At 44.6% G+C, this 20,479-nt stretch overlaps 1 protein-coding gene across 4 annotated transcripts in view; it reads left to right on the top strand.

The window, feature by feature from the left end:
• LOC142559719 (latrophilin Cirl-like) overlaps positions 1 to 20,479 on the top strand; it is a 504,865-nt gene that overhangs the window by 447,840 nt on the left and 36,546 nt on the right. For all 4 annotated transcript variants that reach the window (XM_075671296.1, XM_075671294.1, XM_075671295.1 and 1 more), the window contains exons 11-14: positions 1,518 to 1,717; positions 5,457 to 5,506; positions 6,300 to 6,411; positions 19,865 to 19,968. In XM_075671296.1, coding sequence (XP_075527411.1) covers positions 1,518 to 1,717; positions 5,457 to 5,506; positions 6,300 to 6,411; positions 19,865 to 19,968 — 466 coding nt within the window. The remainder of the gene's footprint in view (positions 1 to 1,517; positions 1,718 to 5,456; positions 5,507 to 6,299; positions 6,412 to 19,864; positions 19,969 to 20,479) is intronic.

Raw genomic sequence — 20,479 nt, 5'->3', positions numbered from 1 at the left:
TCGTGGCCACTACTTCCTGTCCCAAGTTGTTGAAGACATACTGCGTTCCTGCTTCACCGAACACAAGCTCGCAACCGCATATCACCCACAAATGAATGGACTGACTGAACGACTAAATCGCACCATTACAGAGATGTTGTCTATGTATGTTTCAGCAGACCATCGTGATTAGAACAGCACTTTGCCCAATGTGACATTTGCATACAATTCATCACATCAGGATACCACCATTTTCTCGCTATTCTACCTCTTGTTTTGTCGCCATCCCACTCTGCCTTTTGACACCCTGCTACTTTCAGTGTCGCGACACACCACAATATATGCTCATGATGCCGTTGGTTGGTCTTGTATGGCTCGCCAGATTGCCTATGATCGATTTACAGCGGCTCAGGCATCACAAAAGACTCGCTTCAACAATTGACACCAAAACCTTGACTTCTCTCCCGGAAAGCTCGTTCTTCTGTGGACTCCAATTCGGCACGTCAGCCTGTCCGAAAAATTGCTGTCACGCTATACCAAGCCGTACTAGGTATCACGACAATTAACTGACATAAACTACGAAATCTCCCTTGTTGAAGACCTGCCATCGTCATCCCAGCTATGAACTGACGTCGTCCATGTGTCCCGCCTAAAGCCACACTGTTCATTTAGTTCGATATCATTCTAACAAGCACTGGGATGGTGCTCCAGCACCCGGAGGCTGTGTTACAGTGCATTTGGGCAGGACCATGTGCACAAGAGGGAGACAAAGAGAAAGTGGTAGACTGTCTACTGGTGGGGGGCTGTGAGCCTGAACGTTAACCCCTAACTTTTTCCTATGTAAATAGTTATACATACGTTTGTGCATTGGGCTTCCTCTTCGTGACAATATTTACTTGGCTTTGGGGATCCCATACCACTGATGAGTACTCGAGGATTAGGTGGATGAAAGTTGTACACACTTATCTTCAATTGTGGGGTGGATCTACACAAGGACCTTCTTACTAATCCCAATTTCTCCATAGCTCTTTTTTCAACATAGGCAACATGCTTATTTCACTTAAAGTCTTTGCTGGGTACAACACCAAAGTATTTATAGGTATTAACAAACAATAGTTTTTGACCATTAGTAGAGTATTCATACTATAAAGGATCGAGTCATTTACATGTTATAGTCATAGCCGCCGTTTTCTTTTTGTTAACCTTCATTTTGTTAAAGCTGCGTTTCAAAGAGCCTGGTCATGTGGACTGCATATTTCTAGGTATAGGATGCAGTCATCTGCAGATAACCTAATAGTAAGCGGAATATCGTGAGGGATGTCGTCAGTAAAAATTAAGAAGAGTGCCTCAAGCACTGGAGGAATTCCGGACTTCACCACTTGTGAATGAGAGCATGTGTTATTGACAGTAACCATTTGATTTTGGTAAGAAAGGTAGGCCTCAATCCATGAAATTAAAGTATCATTGTTTAATCATGTCATGTCATGGAATTAAGTAGCACGCCACTAAACAGGATGTTGCTTGTGGCTTTCCCACAGGAGTGGTGAAGGTGGCCTTCTTCTCCTACCGCAAAATGGAATCCATTCTGTCAGCTTCCAATCCAAGCATGGCAGCTGCTGACACCGCCTCAAACAGCACTGTACGCATGGTCAACTCTCGGGTGGTGGCAGCCGCCTTAGGAAGGCGCAGAGTCCTCGGTCTTTCCCAACCAGTTCTGGTTACACTCAAGCACAGCCAGGTACTGTTTAGTTTTGCACTGCATTTCCAACTGTAGCTATAAATTATTTCACTTTCACTGTGAGGGTGCAGACATACTTAAAGGGACACTAAAGCAAAAAATTATTTCACCTGTACTCTTCTGCAATACAGGAAACACCACTCTTGCCATGAAAAGACTCTTGGCAAAAGAAAAAAAGGGTGGGCCACCTTGAAGTTCCCACGTCACCTCGCTGTGACGTGGGAAATTCAAGGTGGCTCAATCAAGTACACCTAAGCAGATGGCGGCAAAGTCATGGACTTTGCCGCCATCTGCTTAGGTTTACTTGATTGAGCTCTAAAGGAGCCAAACATTGCATGTGGCAAGTTTCAGGAACTGAGCTCGCATAGCCCAAATACGAAAAGTTGCTTTGAAGTCAGTAACATCACACTGTCATACCACCACCAAATTGAAAATAATACTTTCACTCTTATTTTCTCTTCTAATAATCAACCGTTTAGCGTGAAATTAATGAATATAGAGTTTACAAAGACTACTTTCTCAGTCTAAACTGACTTATTTGTTTGCTTTAGTGTCCCTTAAGTTTTATTTTATTTCTGGGAATATTTTGATGAAACTCACTGAGTTTAATTATGTATTTCAGTGTGCTAATTTAAGATATAAAATCAGTTTCCTTGCTGAGTAAGTAAATTTGATAAACTAGAAACATTCTGTTTGTTGCATAACTTGCTTAGAGGTGAGCTATTTACTAAACTTTAGTATATGAGGTAATGAAGATTGGCATATAAAAATGATGTTGAATGGTCAGAGTATGGAATGCTACTACAATGAATGCTCTAGACTGAGTTGAAGCAAAGTTATAGCATGTCAAAGTTTTTAATGTAAGAACCCATAGTAACACCCATAACAAATTATTATTTTTTCAGAATTTCTGCAATAATATTTGTTTACATTATAGGGCTGTTGCATTCCCTAATTATCTACCTTGGTGAAAAAAATGATATTGTGATAGCTTAAGTAAAACCAGAGATGTCGTCACGCTAAAATTGTGACACCCCCAAAAATGCTGTTTTGAGAAAATGAGGAAAAACATTTCTTGATATGCTCGTGGTGGTTATGGCAAAGGCTAAGTCAATTGAGGATGATACAGAGTTACAGTCAAGCAGAAATAAATGCTCTATGCCAACCTCAAGCAAATAAATGCAAAAAAAAAAAAAGATATTTTGGACAATTTTTGGCTCCAGCAGGGTCTCCCTTTAAAGTACTTTGGTCCATTCATGTGTGGATTTCCTTATCTTTGCTGATGCCTGTGAGAAGCATAGCATGCTCATACAGTGTGACACGCTGTTTTTTATTTCCCTTTGAAGCCATGTAATTTATCCATAACACAATATGTTCTGCAAAAAAGCCAGAATGACTCTTCATTTTGTACCTAATAATATCTGCACCTTTGTTTGGGTGCCTAAGCTTTTGATCAAATGATGTATGAGTGAGCTAATACTCATAAATCAGCAACCACTCTCAAGTCCTCAGTTTGTGTGACTAGGATACAGCTTTTTTTTTTATCCTTTTCATTGATTCTGGTTTAAATATGTCTTAGATTATTGTTTGGTTTATTATGCGTAATTTCTTATTTATTTTTTGTCTTAGATACATTCTTACGTTGCTGTATGTACCTGTTCCTGCCATTTGTACTGGGTTGTGGTCCTAGTCAAGCCCGTGTAGCAGCTTTTTGACCACAGTCCTCAGCATCCCGAATGTTTGAATAAAGTTTGATTGGATTTAATTGATTTGAAATACAGTGGACTCCAGAGAAACGAAACATGCTTAAACGGAAATTCAGATAAACGGAACAGTGGTATCAACTTTGGTTGGCCACCCATAGGCACAGTGTTAATAAACTGGTATTAAGCAAAACACAACCTTTCTTGAACTCCAGGTAAACGGAACTTTAATCAAAAGTACCACTTACCTCATCAGTCTATGGAACAAGAAAAGTCCAACAAACATTTGAAATACTAGTGATGCTATGAAGAGTGAAGAATATCTAATCCATCAGGCAGTTGCTCGAAATTTAATGCAAATTGAAGATGTCAAAGTTGCAAAGGTGTTTCCATCATGAGTACTTTGCTAGGCAAGTAATGATCCCTGATGAAGAAGAGAGCACTATGGAGTAGGTATAGATTTTGGAGTCAAACTGCCACTGTTACTTCATTCCCTCTGCCAGGAGTAAGAGACACCAGATGATGCCCTTTTTACCTTCTCTGAGAAGAAAATTGAAAATATTATTGAAGTTCATGGTGAAGGCTATAGTTTTATGGACAAAAACATATATATATATTATACTCTTCCAGTGCGTGTTACTGTTTTGTACCAGGAGCACAATGGGAGGCCTTTGTTCAAGAAGCGTTCTGTTGCTGCAACGTCACAAAGTGGGCAGTATGCAAAATTTGTGAGAATGGGAGAGAGAGAGCAGCCACTCGGCAAGCGGTGAACTCCCCAGAAGTTTACGTGCCTCGTTTATTGTCTACAAGCGGACAGTATGCTGCAAAGCTAAATGTTTCTCATCTTCCAATGAAGAAAATCTTTATATAAAAAGATGCATATTCTCTTCTCAAGCTTAAACACATTCTCAAATAGTAATATGTATGACTACTACAGTTTATAACTATTAGTTTCTCTGTGTGGTCGCTAGGTGGTGTTGCGTACAGCGAAATAGAAAAAAGAAACAACAGGTGCAGTGGCTCGCTTTTCAAGAGGCAACAACAACATTCCACTGGCTCACCGGCACCCGATGATCGGGTCAAGTTCAACACAAAACCAACGCACTGATCATTTTTAGAAACAAAAGTGACTCCGGAATTCCTTTCCTCCCATCTCTTTAAATGCATTTGGCACCCTCAACCACTCTGCCTCACTCTCGAGCAATGCCAACGCAACAATCAAAGCTTCCATTGCAAGGGCCATTTTCTCGAATTAGACTATGGATAGAATTCGAACGTGCCACTCTGTAGCCGCAGCCATCATTTGGATCCAATCCAATCTACCAGACGTGCCATGTGAAGCCGGTCTCGACACGAACACTTTACCGCTCAAACTTTACACCTCTCGTCACATTCTGCTCCTAGGAGACGACATGCTCGGTTTCAAAATGATTGACATGAGTGTGTTGCAGTTCTGATATCACCAGAAACTTGGTCACGCCCCGCGGCTGACAACGACAGCGTGGCCCAGGCCAGTCACGTGCGGCGTAACCAAAAGTGCACTCCGAATAACAATCTCTGATCACACCCCAGATGGCAAGAGAGGCAGTTGAAAATCTGCAGAGATATTTTTAATGCGAGGACTTTAACCTTGTGCAAAAGGAGCTACAATATTAGAAGCAGAGCACTGTAAAGTCACCTTTTATCACCACAGTATTATCAAAACAGTGTGGCACCTTTCTAGTAAAATGATTCTTAGTGATTTTTATGTCCTTTGCCTAGATGAAACTTAGGATAAACAAAACATATTTTTCGGTCCTTTCAAGTTTTGTTTAAATGGAGTCCACTGTATCACTCGAAACCTTCCTTATGTTCACTACTGGTGTTGCTGTTAGCTACAGTCACTTCACAGTGGCAGCATGTGAAAGGAATTGCAACTTCAAATGTGCTTTTTTCTCAATATGAAACAAAGCTTGCAAAGTTGCTGATAGCATGCATACTTTCTTGTCTTGTTCTCATGCAATGTCGTGTGTGAAATTATTGCCTCTTAATTTTAGGAGGAAAATGTTAGCGATCCGCAGTGTGTGTTCTGGGACTTCAGCAAAAGGTGAGCTTCTAAAGGTTACCTAGAAATACTTATCTTATTTTTCACTGTGTAGAATTTTTATGCTCTCACACATGCCTAATATGCCTTGCTTCAAACTTATTAGTTTTCACATATCTGGTCAGCAAGACATCTAAAGGTCTGACGACCTGATAAATACTTACAAGTGAAGCTTTTTAAATGCTGTTGTGGTGAACCAATAGTGAAGAAGCACTCAGACAGAAATTACAAAGTTGTAAATAGTAAACAGTCTATCAGGCAAGCTTGTGCCCAGAAATCGAGCAATGCTAAAGTGTTGGCGGTGATAGCAGCGAGCGCAGTTAGCGATTGTCGAATCAGAATTTGAGCGGCTCTTGGCCGACTACTAGGTGTTGCAGGAAGTTCTTGATAAACCACGAGTAGCACAGTGAATGTTTTAGGAGCTACCTAGACACATCAGATTCGGAATGCACTCAGATAGGGCAACAACAGTATAGGTTCAAAAGCACACGAAGTACAGCAGAAATGCAGGCAACATGACTGCTCACGCTTTGCAATAAAGCGAAGCAAGCGCATCTCGTGGCAATATGAGGATTCTTTAGAGTAAAATGCTATGTTTCTATATTACAATTCTGATGCTTCTGCTCAAACAGTGTGTCTTTACATTGCGAAACATCTGTGTTCGATACTTAGTTGTCAAGCATCTTGTAAACAAATCGATATAGTATAGAGACAGTTGACGAAACTGTAGATGCTGACTGTAATAATAAACAATGTTACAGATGTTCTTACAGTGTGTTATACTGTGCCTTTTCAGGGATTGGTCTGAGCGTGGCTGCTGGGTTGAAGCTTCCAATGAGACCCACACTGTGTGTGCATGTGACCACCTCACAAACTTCGCTGTCCTCATGGATGTCAGATCTGTTCAGGTAATATTTTGACATCAAGCAGTGTTGTACACGAACCAAACGTTGCACAGGCAGGGCAACAAATTTAATTTTTTCTCTGTGCATACTCCCCAGAAGCACCATTACTGAAATCATGAGCACTGTTGCGGTGCTACGTTATCTCGAACCCGGCTCCATATGGTAGTGTTGCGGAGGTTTCAGGTTGAAAAAAAATCTGTGTTCTTCCACTTTGCGAAGAAGGATGACCAGTGAAGCTGGGTATGTGCGCCCCTTAATGGTGAACTGCACCTCCGCCGCGGGTCGGCCCGGCATTGCACTATCTCCGGGATCGGCTCACGTATGGGGAGTTTCTTGCTTACCACAACGCCACGAATTTCCTTGGACGGTAGAGGTCTACAGCTTCACTGTAAATCAGAAGCTCAGAAGTCGGAAAATCGAAAACCAATAGGTTTATTGGCACTTGAACAAAACTTATTTACATTGTTCAATAGGAAAAACAGAAGAAAGTGAAGTGTTTAGCAACAAGTGACTGAATGGGCCTCATTTCCATGGCCCAGAGCAGTTTGTGTTCTCTCTGTACAGTCACTATAACGCCTCTGTTCTAACCCTCTCTCCTGGCAGTAGCCAATCACACACGGGTGACAACCCACCAGGATGACAGCCAATCGAAGCAGAAACAACACTGTTGCAGAAGGAATATCGAACCGGAAGGCCCACCAAGTTCCAGCTGGCGCAAAGGCTGAGAGAGGATTCGGCTGTGGGAATGGGAGAGGAGATTTATTACTCTCTGTTGCTTCTCAGTATAGGGCAAGAACCAGTTCGGGGCAGCTTTCTTCCGGGAAATGTCCATGAGCCCTTCACATCGTCTTGGCCTCTCCTGAAGTGGCAACTCTTTCTTCCCCTTGTGGAGCTTCTTCTCCAACAAGGGGAGCTCATTAAAGGAAAATAGCAGCACCCAGCATCGTGTGGCAACTGCCCTCCGACTATCTTCCCAACGTGGCTCTCACGTGCTACTCCTGCACATGACAAACAAGCTGTTGTCTGCTGCAGTCATAGCAGTTTTGTCCCTACCAAAATAGTCACGGAGGGTAGCAGTCACTGCTGCTGCATGGAGAGACGACTTCATTTTCTGTAGATGGATGCCAGAAACTTGCCATCGATTGCCACATTGTCGGGTATGTAGGCGACCAGATTCTTTGAGCCGTCTCTGAAACTCAAACACGTGCGCAAGCAAGCACTCAGCCCCCTCTGAGCAAACGAGGTCAAAAGAGGGGTGACGATCAATTTTTCTTTAGTAGCTGTTTGTAAAATTCATGCACTCAAAACTCTCTGGACTCACTTGTAGTGATAAACCAGGTGTGCTACATTACGCATCTGCACACACAATCACACAAACAAATGAAACTGCAGTAGCAATTTTGAGAAATGGCGAAGAGGAACCCTGGACCACTTAGAAAGAGTGACTAAGTGCATCCACAGTTCCATTTAATTTGCCCTTCTTGTACTTCATGTCAACATGATATTGCTGTAGAATGAGGCTCCAACTCAGGAGGTGACTGCTCTTTGATGTCGCAGTTTGCAGCAAGGCCAGGGGACAATAGTCTGCCTCTACGGTGTATTTGGTGCGCCCGAGATAGCATTGCAATTTCTGAATGGCCCACACAATACATGCACATCCTTTTTTCGACGCACAGTATGCCATCTCACGAGAGCTCAGTTTACGGCTCAGATGGATGTTACAGGATGTTCATTACCATCGTGATCCATCTTGGAGAGAATGGCACCTAGTCCTCGCTCACTCGCATCGCACTGGACTGTGAATTCTCTCACAATACCAACGGCTAATCAATACCGCCTTCAGGCTTAAGAAGCCAGCTTCCTTCTTTTCATCCCAGACTACGTTTGTCTTCTGTCCCATGGAACGCATCAGTCAGGGGTCTTGCCAAGGTTGAATAATCTCGGATGTAATGATTATGATACCCAGTGAGCCCCGAAAATGCCCGAATGTCCATCTTAGTTTTTGGTCAAGGATAGTCTGCTACTGCTAATATTTTAACACCTCACTAGGTTTCCTAAAGCATTGACCTATGTGGTGACCTAGGTAGTCCACAATCGCCCTTGCAAGAGAACACTTCTCAGCCTTTACAGTGAGCCCATCTTGATGCAAACGGCTGAGCACCACTCTGAGATGCACCAGATGGTTTGCCCATGAATCAGAAAAGACTACGATGTCATTTAAGTAGGGCACGGCAAATGCTTCGCAACCCTTCAGAACCCTATCCATGAGATCTGAAAAACAAAAGCATTTTGGGGAGTCTGAAGCTCATCATTGTCGATTGATAGCTGCCTGCTGGCACGACAAATTACGGCAAGTAATGACTGGCAAGTACCACTCAGTGAGCAGTACTTGCCAGTACTCTTGAGTAAGGTCTAGCATAGTCACATGGGCTGCTCAACTCACCTGTTCCACCCTCTCCTCAATATTCGGAATTGGATACGCTTGATCCTTGGTGAGACCATTTAATTTCTGACAGTCTACTATGGGTCTTGGGTCTTTACCTGGAGCTTCCACCAAGATCATAGGTGAAGCGTATTCATTCTTGGAGGGCTTAATTACTCCTAATTCGAGCATGCACTTCACTTCTCTGTCAAGAATTTCTCACTGCCTAGGAGAGATCTTATAATTAACCCTTTGATTGCACTGGCTCCTCAGACGTCAGCTCAATATCGTGCTCAGTCAAATCAGTTTTACCCGACCTGTCAACAAGGCATTCATCAAACTCTGCTATAATTTTGCCGAGATCGGACAACTGGGATTCCTTTAGTTCCTCTCTCTGTTCAGTCCTCTTCAGGGGTTCTTGAGTGCTACTTCCCCCTCCACTCAGACAAACCAGGTTGTCCTCCATCTCTTCAAGAAGGTTTAGAGTCATATTTGCCATTGCCTTTCTTGGCACATAAGGTTTCATTAGGTTACAATGATAAATGCGCACCTCTTTACGTTTCCGTAAAGAGGTGCGTAAAGAGGTGCGCAGAGGTGCGCACATAGTTGGCATCAGAGAGCTTTGCAACCACTTCAGTGGGTCCTTCTCACTGTACTTAGAGCTTGTTTTGCCTTGAGGCTCTTGGTAACATTACCTTGTCACCGATACGAAACGAACTCTGACGGGCGGTCCTATCATAGTACACTTTAGATCAAGCCTGAACTGACTTCATGCTGGTCTCCACAAGTTCTTTAGCATTACACAGATGCTCCAGCAGATTCAAAACAAACTCCACCACGGTAGTGTCTTCTCTGCACCTTTGCCACGTTTCCCGCACCATTTGCAAAGGTGAGCGCAGTGCCCTTCCGTAAACCAACTTGGCGGGGCTGAAACCAGTGGATTCATGCGATACTGACCGCAAAGCAAAAAATGCCGCTTGTAGGCGTGCATCCCAGTTATATCCCAGTCGCGCTTATTTTCATAACAACATCCTCTAAGAATGCGCTTGAGAACGGAATGCAACCTTCCTAAGCTGTTGCTCTATGGATGATGAATTGAGCTGTGCACTATTTTTATGCTGCATCGCTTTAGAAATGACATGGTGAGGACACTTGTGAGTACACTGCCTTGATCACGGAACAGAAGCCGACTCAGAAAAAGATCAACAATAGCGAATCTAAAACACTCTCCAACGTCACCTCATGCAGCGCAAGCGCTGCTGGAAACTTCGTGGCTGGGCGTAACATATATAGTTAGTATCTACCGGTACCCTGTCTCTGTCACAGAAAGTGGCCCAACTACATCTTAGGGTGCCTACCAACCGGGAAAACCGGGAATTCTCAGGGATTTTGAGTAGTCTGGAAAAAGTCAGGGAAAACTCAGGGATTTGCATGGGCCTCTATCAGGGAAAATTAGCGGCAGTTTTATTGAAAGGGTCGAAAGTCGCGGTAATGCTGGATCGAGTAACAGACAGGAATCGTAATGAATCGTCTTTGATGCCCTGTCGTCGGCAGGAGGAGTTGCCAGTGCACAGTCAAACTTTCCGGATTCCCGATAATTTGGACGGCTTCGCGGCCCCGCCACGTACCCCATAGAGTCAACGTATAAAAACGTGTGAAATTTCCGACGCAAGAACTCTTCGCCGTCCGAATTTCCGGACGTTTTGCCGTGACCCCAGGTCCGACACGGCATTAATAAAAGCCACCACCGCTGCCATTTTGATTACCTCGCCGCCTCGAACCGGCGCTCTCGCACGCAGATCCGCTGGCAGCCGTAACCACCAATGCGGCGACGTTCGCTATGCAGCTTCTTGCCGTTGGGTACCGTGTTTTTTATCGAAAGAATTCGCTGCTGTCAGCAATGGTACGGACTCCGCCTTTGCGATCCTCGCGATTGGCTTCGAAGCTTGGAAACCACGGTGCATTGTATAATGCCGGTTCCCGAAAGTCAGCTTTGCCTCTGTACAGAAATGTTTCTTGGTGAAGCTTACGCAAAAGTATTGCAGTGAAGCATAACAAGCGTGAGAAGGGGCCACGGAACGTAGTATGTATTCCTTAATTATACACGCAGGCACCCGGTATTTCTTGTCACAGTACGAGCATCGATATGCCTAATATATGTACCGACAGGCCTTCAGAGCGTTTTCGAACGTGCCTGTGGCGGTTTGAGCCCCTAAGGGCAGTAAACGACACGGATTTATTTTTTTCCAACTGGCCGATTTTTCGGATGTTTTCGCGGCCCCTAGGGAGTTCTAAAAATCGGTCGTGGACTGTGCGACTGACCAAGATGCTTCGAATGGTCCTTGAGGTGAACGAGTGGCGGAAGGCGGACAAGAACAGAAATGACCTACGCATTGAGGAATAAACGGGAATGGAAGCTTGCTGCCGCCGTTCTGAAGGAGCTAATACCAGAGTCAACTAATTTTTTTATGTGTGTGTGCATCTTCAAACCTTTTGTGTTATTATTATTATTAATAATAATAATATATGGGGTTTTACGTGCCAAAACCACTTTCTGATTATGAGGCACGCCATAGTGGAGGACTCTGGAAATTTAGACCACCTGGGGTTCTTTAATGTGCATCTAAATCTAAGTACACGGGTGTTTTCGCATTTCGCCCCCATCGAAATGCATCCGCCGTGGCCGGGATTCGATCCCGCGACCTCGTGCTCAGCAGCCTAACACCATAGCCACTGAACAACCACGGCGGGTTATTATTATTATTATTATTGTAAAGAGATTTATTGTACGAGTCCAACAAACGGGCGGTAGCTCGGAATAGTACATAGGGAGAACAAGATGGCAGTGTTCGAGCGCCAGTGTCATGCCCTTCACTCTTGATGATGATCGCTGAGCCCGGGATGTCATTCTCTTCCTTTCTTCATTACATTATTATTATTATTATTATTATTATTATTATTATTATTATTATTATTATTAGTATTATTATGTCAATAAATAAGAGCTTGTTTTAACAACATTCCTTGTCCCTTCTTTCTCAGTATTGCGCCCAAATGGCTTTTCTGTACATGCATATTTTCCTTCTTTTTCTTTACCTCATATCCCTGTGCCTTTGTATCCTTTTCGTTTTTTGAGCCGTACATTATCTTTTCGTTCGATTACCTGTGTGCCAGTATCAAAACCTCATGGATTTTCCTGGCCACAAAATCTAAAGGCTGGATTGATTAATTAGTTTTACAGTGGAGCTCTCTTAGGCTAGTTTTCAGCATTTCATGACGTGCGTGTACAAAAACTATCATCATGTGCGCTGCGTTTATAGAGGTATGAGCCATTGCTTAAGGTGGTAGGAGCCTGTAGGGGGTATGACTCTATAGGCAAATGATGTACAGATCACATACAAGTACAATGAGTCGTTCAGCGGTCTGGACATCATAATGTGTGGCAATCCATGGCAACTGTCCCTGGTTCGTGCTAATAAGGTCGTTAGGCGTGCCTGTGGTCGCAAGAAGGTGTTCAGCCTAGAGGTGAAGTGGTATGGTATGGTATGAAGAACTTTATTTAGGTCCTGAGGGATCAGTCTGGGACTGATGCGGGCCGCTCCCACGTCGGTACAGAGAGGCCGAGCCCCTCTGCCATCACACGGGCCCTCTGGACAGCCCTGAGTTGGTCCGCCAGCACTTCACTGTGCAGCATTCGCTGCCACCACTGTTCACCTCGAGAACCATCACCGGCCAACGCCAAGCAGCGCCACAGCATGTGTTGTAAATCGAGCAAACCCCCACACTTACTACAGTAGACTGAAACCCCGCAGTCCGGATTAATTTTATTCATGATGAGGGTACGTCCGTGTCTGCAGAAGCCTTAATGTAACCGCCTGCGACCTACTTAATTGAGGATGTGGCAACGGGAATGCCCTGCGCCCTAAGTAATAGTGCTTGGTGATTTCGTTGTAGGTTAACAGTTGGTCCCTGTACTCAGGAGCGGGAGATCCAGCCCCTTCAGGGAGTACACGGCACACTAATCCTCGTGCCTCCCTGTGCGCCACCTCGTTGAGGTTACGCGGGGCTCCCTCCACTGTCCCCACGTGCGCCGGGAACCAAGTAACGGTATGCGAAGTGATATCCCGACCCTGCAGCAGTCTGTTAGCCGGTTCCGCAACAAGTCCTCTCGAGAAGGCTGTAATCTCAGATCACGAGTCGCTAAACACCAAAACTCTTCTAGAATCAATTAGTACTAGAGCAATAGCCACCTGTTCAGCAACCCCCGGGTCTTTGGTATAAATGGAAGCAGCATTTATAACGCTCCCTTTGCCATCTACTACCACCACCGAATAAGCATTTTTACCATTAATCCATGCGGCGTCAACAAACGCAGACTCCTCCTCCTGATCCTTTGCCTCTCGCAACAAAGCCCTAGCTCTCGCGACCCGCCTCCCTACATTGTGCACGGGGTGCACATTCCGCGGAAATGGACGAACCATGATATTTGCCCTAAGGTTCACGTTCAACTCGTGTAGGGGCGCCCTATCGTGCGACACAGCCACCGATTCTTCAATTGACTGTAATATATACCTACCCGCTGGTGTACCTAGCAACCGCTCCCTCTGTGCGGTACGTTGAGCCTCAGCAATTTCATCTAAAGTATTATGCAAACCCAGTCGTAACAACATATCGTTTGACGTAGTCATAGGCAGACCAAGCACAGCCTTGATGGCTTTTCTGATTAATGCTTCCAATTTATTTTTCTCCCCCCTATTCCAATTTAGCATAGCTGCCACATACGAGAAATGACACATAATAAATGCGTGAACTAAGCGCATCGCACCTTCTTCTCCTAAACCCCTATGCCTATTAGAGATCCTTCTTATAAGTCCTATGGCCTCCTCCGTTTTCTTGGTAATACGCTGAATGGTTCTAATGTTCGATCCGTTCGCTTCAAGTACAAAACCCAGGACCCTGATTGCTTCAACTTTGGGTATCACCGACCCTTCCCTAGTATGAATTTTAATGCAAGGCTCAACTTCCGGTACCCAACCCCTCGGCCTACGACCTAGCTTCTTAGATTTGAAGATCAACAACTCCGACTTTTTAGTGGAGCACTTGAGCCCCATGAGACCCAGGTACTCCTCCGTAAGCGTTACCACCTGCTGCAGCCTAGCCTCAAGCTCTCCATCACTACCACCGACACTCCATATAGTAATGTCATCCGCGTAGATAGAATAGCCAATATCCTGGACAGTGTCCAGTCTATTAGCCAACTTCGACATCGCCAGATTGAATAACATAGGCGAGAGTACGGATCCCTGCGGAGTACCACAGAAACCCAATTTAACGACTTCCGATTTTATCTCCCCAAACCTGAGACATGTCTTTCTATCCGTAAGGAAAGCCTTGACAAAATTGAAAAGCCGCTGCCCCATATTCAAGTCCGATAGCACCCGTAGAATGAAAGAATGTCGGATTTTATCGAAAGCTTTTTCCACATCAAGTCCAATTAGTGCCTTAGTATCCCTTGTTCGCCGGTCAAGGATCTGATGCTTAATCCTGATCATAGCATCCTGAGTCGAGAGGCCGGGCCGAAATCCTATCATCGAATGCGGAAAGACCCCATTGCCCTCAACATAACGCGTTAGCCTATTTAAAATGGCATGCTCAGCGACTTTTCCCAAACACGACGTCAGGGAAATGGGTCTGAGATTTTCAAGCCCTATGGCCTTGCCCGGTTTGGGTATCAGAACAGTAGTTGCCAGTTTCCACTCTTCCGGGAAAGAGCCTTCCTTCCATAGGCAATTGATCTGCCGCGTAAGGAACTCAATTGACCCATCGTCTAAATTCCGTAGCATTTTATTCGTAATGCCATCCGGCCCTGATGCCGATCGACCATTAAGATTCTGCAGCGCCATCCTGATATCACTTTCAGTAAATTCCGCGTCCATAGCTGCATTTTCGTCTCAACTATATTCCAAAACCACATCAGGTGTATCGTGCCAGGTCTCCAAAGGAAGGTATCTCTGAGCCAAATCCTTTAGCAACTCCTGCTCCGTGGAGTCCCGACACGCCTGATGGACCAGCTTACCTATCACAGTCCTCTGATTAGACTTAGTGTTTGTCTCATCTAGTAAATGTCTGAGCAAACTCCATGCGCCTCCCCTCTTAATCCGACCATCAATAGAATTGCACACTTCATCCCATTGCTGCTTGCACAGTACCCGACAATGGTCTTGAATTTCCTGATTAACCACTGCTATACGCTTTCTAAGCCTTCTATTTAATCTCTGACCCTTCCATCTCGCTAACATCGACTGCTTTGCTTCCAACAAATGTGCCAGGCGACTATCCATGTGTTCCGTGTCAATATCGGTCTGAACCTTTTTAGTGGACGCCTCAACGTCACTTTTCAGCTGACTAGTCCACTGTTCCAAGGTCAACTCATTTCCTTCATCATCGATTCTCTGCGCTCTTCTTTTCCTAAATGCATCCCAGTCAACCATCCTGAATGTGCGCTCCTTTTTATTAGCCACTGCCAAAGTAATCATAAGTATGTAATGATCGCTACCAAAATCTTTATTAGAATTGGACCTGGACGAATCCACCACCCCCTGAACAAAAGTGAGATCAGGTGTCGAATCTCTACATGTCGACGTGCCACATCTGGTGGGATACGAGGGGTCTGTAATCAGAGTTAAATTCAAGTCTAGTGCCTGCTGCCATAGTCTCTCCCCCTTAATAGTGCTATAAACATACTTCCACACATGATATGGTGCATTGAAGTCCCCTCCAATAAGCAACGGTGCATCCTTAGCCAGATTGGTTGCCTTGGTCAAGAGAGATTTGAAACTCTGCTTCGTGTCCCGGGGGCTACTGTACAGGTTAAGCAGGTAAACGCTCCTCTGACATGACCTTTGCCGACCTAAGATTACTTCCACCATAATATATTCAATCTTGCAATCTGCCATGTGAAGATCATGTCTAATATACGCCAACCTCCTATTAATGAGAATAGCGAGTCCTCTGCCCTGTTCATTATCCTTAACTTCCGCTTTGAAATTCGTTAAGGTCACGTTAGACGTCAGTGTTTCCTGTAACATGATAACTTGAGGCTTGACACCATGCGTTCTAACAAACTGCTGCAGAGACGCCTTATTATGATTGAACCCTCTACAATTCCACTGCCAAATACTAAATGAACTATTTAATAGAGCCATCTTGACCACGGAAATTTGGTGAACTAGTTTTGAGCTCAAGTCCACTCGGCGACTTACCCTGCTGGGCTAGCGGCCGAGTGCACTCCCGCTCCATAACAGGGACCACTGTCTCGTTTAGATATATTTCAATTTTGCCTAATCTCTGATCCGTGATATTTTCCCGTTCTTCTATCCGCTCCAGTCTACTAATGATCTGATTTACACTTTCTTGCAATGTCGCCATCATTGCTTTAAGCTCGGAACCGACTTTACCCTGAATCCGTACGGTCGAGGATAAGGCCCTCTTTTTCGGAGCAGGCGTCTCTTCGTCCGCCATGTTCTGTTCTGCGACCTCCACAGACCTTGGTACCTCAACAGAGTCATCATGTTTCCCAGTCTGTCTTAAGCTATCGTTGTTACCGGAAGGTAAGCCATTCCTAAGTTCAGCTATCTCTTTGATAAGCCCGTCAATGGCTGCTTTTAAACTACGATTCTCTCTCTCCAATTGCGCAATCCTATCCCTATCCTTATTACCATCCACATGCTCCTGGCGCTGCTCGGGCGCTCGGCCGGCGCTGATGCCACCCTTGACCTTGTCAGCCCAGGTGGTCTGGCTCCCAGCTGCGCCGCCGCCGCCACCAGCTGCAGGAAAGCGCACCCGCGCCTCCATAGAAACGGATCGGCTCCTGGTCGTACGAGTCCCAGAAGATGGCCGTTGCCTCGACCTGGAGCGGCTCCTAGAGCGCGAGCGTCCCTTAGAGCGTTGGCGGGCGCTCACCAGCTGCACCATCTCGGCTGCCTCTTGTTCCGCCGTTAGCTCCGCCCTGGCTCTCTCCTGTCGTCGAACACGCACGACGTAGGGAAGCTGGTATCGTTGTCTGCATTGTTTATCCGCGGTCAGGTGTCGTCCGCCACAAAGCTTGCAACAAGGCACACAGTTGTGATCCTCTTCAGGGTTCTGAGCCCCGCATCCTCGGCATTCAAAACAATCGGGGGCTGGGCAGACGTCCGCCCGATGTCCAAGCTTGCCACACACATAACATACATCCAACTGCTTTCGATACAGGAAGCACCGCACCAGAGTTGGCCCATATCTGACGAAATCGGGCATCTCTCCTACTTCCTGTTGCAGCAGGTTGTGCGTCAAAAGGACACCGCATTCTCAGCAATCCTTATGAAAATTGGGGATGGGAGGGCCCTCCAACCGAAAGAGGTGCGCATCATTGAGAGTCGATTTTTCAGCACCTATCAAGCCTTGGTTGTTGCACCCGGTGGTGCTGTGCAGCTCTTCTACTCCAATAAGGACGTCAATGCGTTCAACACGAATGTTGCCCTACAGGGTGTGGGAGACGTACACAACGCTAGAGCAGTTGATGTGTACCTCGAATACAGGTCCAACGACAAGTGTGTTTGCGCACAGGCAAGGTGGCCGGTATGACGCATGTCAAAATGGGCAATTTACCCTAAACGATACTGCTTGCTCGGGCCAAGCCCTGTATGGTCATGGTCAACATTTACTTTTTGTATAGTTATATACAGCTCCGCGGTCATCCACTTTCACAGGTTGCGATGGCTCTGAATTTTTTTATTGACCCTCACTCATCCTTTGTATTTTTCTACAGCTTTCTGTTGTGAATTCAGCTTGTCTTTTCTTGATCGTAACCTAGGCCTTCTCACAGTTGTCGGTTGAATTTCGTGTACTTATGTGTTTTTTGTATTTCTATCTTTAATTACTTTCTTTACTCGTGCGCCAGCACTTGTACCTTATGGTTGTTCCTGGGTATGTTAAATAAACAATTGATTGATTACTGTATGTTGGCAAGTTGGTACTCTAACATTGAAGTTAGTGCATTGTGTTATCAACGTCTACCTTCTGTCCTCGACCACTGGCACTAAAAAGGTTATCTATAAATTGATTAATTGACTACTGGATTGACTATTATTGCCATGAGCACTTGTAAGGTTTTTGGTAATATTGAAAATAAATTTGGAATCGGTCTGATACAATAGCAGCAAGCTCCAGAAAAACGAAATCTTACTATAATGGCAAAATTTTGTGCTCTGGCTTGCACAGGAGGCCATGCAGGGTGTTCCTCTTGGCATTCTAATCAGAGACTTTAGCATAGATCTGTCGACATCACAACCTTATTTTCCATTCTGTCCACTTCATTATGTGCCCAGTGACTGTTTCTGCTTGTTTTTAAGAAATAAAAATGATTTCCTTTCAAATAAATAGATACATAAAATTTAGACTCGAAATAACTGGTAGATTTCATTGCTGTTAGCTTATTGGTATCATCTGTAAAGTATCAATAGCCAATGCAGCGTGGAATGAACTTTGGAACAAGCTCGGCACAAATTCTGAAGTTCATTCAAGTGAAGAATCTGAAGTGCACCACCTATCAATCTAGTCATCAGCTTAGATCCCATTTGCACACAATATTATGTAACAAGTTTCATTAATTGATTTCCGTGATGTGCTGTGTCATTGGCTTGTCTCACCGTTCAGAAGGCATTTCAGGACTGCTTGCATAGAGTGTCTTGCACTGACAGCACAAAAATTTCACTGTCACTTTCGCACGATGTTGTACAAGACACATTGGATGATTTGGACGGCTTTGCTGAAGCAACTGATTAGCACAACCAGTTTTGCTGAACAAGCCAAACAGCATGTGCTGAAAGTGATATCTCCAAAAGTTACTGTCCGAGAATACATCCCCAGGTTACTGGGGTTGGGGCTGGCAGTAGCAAAGCTGGCAACACCACCTTGTGATGATTTGTCCAACTACAATGGTTCCGATTTTTTTTTTGTCAAGTGAGTTTTATTGAAGGGAAGTCATAAAAATGCATCAAGTTAACAATTATGTTGCTACCGATGCTTTACAGTGGCAGTTAGGTAGAATATGTAAATTGCAGTGTTAGTTTTGTGGGCTCTTTGGTTTGCAACTGTGTCACCAGATGTCACTACCAGTGTTGTTGCCCCCCTGGTTACCCAGTAAACCCCAAGCGGTAAGAAGTTTGTAAATATGCTAAAACTCTCTAATGCCAGGACCATACTGTGTAGTTGACTTCTGCCCTATGAAGTAACATGGTGGTGTAGCAACACACAGATTTCCCCCAAACTAGCAGACAAAACAGGAGCACAGCTAGCACGGTGGACGGTGCGCCAGCATGCATTACAAGTCTTTGTGCTCACATTTCCAAGCATCCCTCATATGTCACAGGCACGAAGTTGGCATCGAAATCAAAACAGCCACTGGTCATAACATAGGAGCATATAACTAAACAATCTTCGCATACTGGAGCAAATGAGTTTCTTTACCATGCTTATTGGATCAGCATAGCTACTTATTAAGTATACAAAATGGAGCCTAAAAATTTTTTTCCCAGTATAGTGTGTGTAAGCGCGACTGAACGAGGATGTAGAAAGAAACAGATACACAGAGGCAGCACTCAGTGCCTCAGACAGGCAAAGTGCACCTGTTTCTTTCTATGTCCTCGTTCAGTGTCGCTTGCACACTCTATCATGGACTCAAACAAACTAGCTCACCAACATGTTTTAACCAAGTTTGTTCCAGTACTCCTATAATGCCACTCCCTGTTTAGTCACGTACACTGTCAGTTCTTTTTTTTCAATATGATCTAGCACAAACCAGCCACAGTGTCTGCAAACAATCATGAGTTTTACTCTAGATTTATGCTGCACTTCCAGGTGAGCATGGGCTGCGTCCTTGTGCATGCTTGTCCAAATTTCTGCACTGCAAGACTGATTGCAAGACGTCTTTTTTTTCACAATGCTCTGTTTTGTCTTTTTGTACTTGATTCTTTGTTACTTTCTTTCTTTTGACAGCTCACGCATTCAAATGAAGTGGCTCTTCAAGTGATCACCTATGCTGGCTGTTTCGTATCCATTGTCTGCCTCATCCTCACCATAATCACATTCCAGTTCTTCAGGTCAGCGCTTGTGTTTGCTTCAGAAACGTACACACTGCCATCTTTGTGTTATTTAGACTTGATGTGTTATGTCCAAGCAGAAAGCGTTAGCTCTCATCGACCTTACAGTAGGACATCAAAAGGACAACATAGAACTAGAGATACTGTATATGTACATATCATATGGCAAATCACCTCTGCAGAAGCCTGCAAGGGGGAGGAAGGTTAATGAAAGAGGAACTCACCCACCCAAACTGTAGCAAGAAGCTGCAAAGGAAAGCCCTACTGGTTTCTCAGAAAGCACTCTTCGGTAGAAGAAATAAATCATCCTGGTCCCAGGTTCAAATCCCAGAGTTGGACAAATTTTCCTTCAACTAAGTGTGCACCATGTGATTCTATGTTAGCTTAAATCTCACACTTTTCAAAATATAGCATAACTGTTATGGCTGTGACTAAAGGTACATACAACATATCATTTCAACTTCATTTTTACAGGTATGTGACAGACGTGGCATTTACTTTTTCAGGAATG

This window comes from Dermacentor variabilis, chromosome 10 (assembly GCF_050947875.1).
Source record: "Dermacentor variabilis isolate Ectoservices chromosome 10, ASM5094787v1, whole genome shotgun sequence".
NCBI lineage: Eukaryota > Metazoa > Arthropoda > Arachnida > Ixodida > Ixodidae > Dermacentor > Dermacentor variabilis.
The sequence above is the reverse complement of the archived record's forward strand: the minus strand, read 5'-3'. Positions and strand labels throughout refer to the sequence as shown.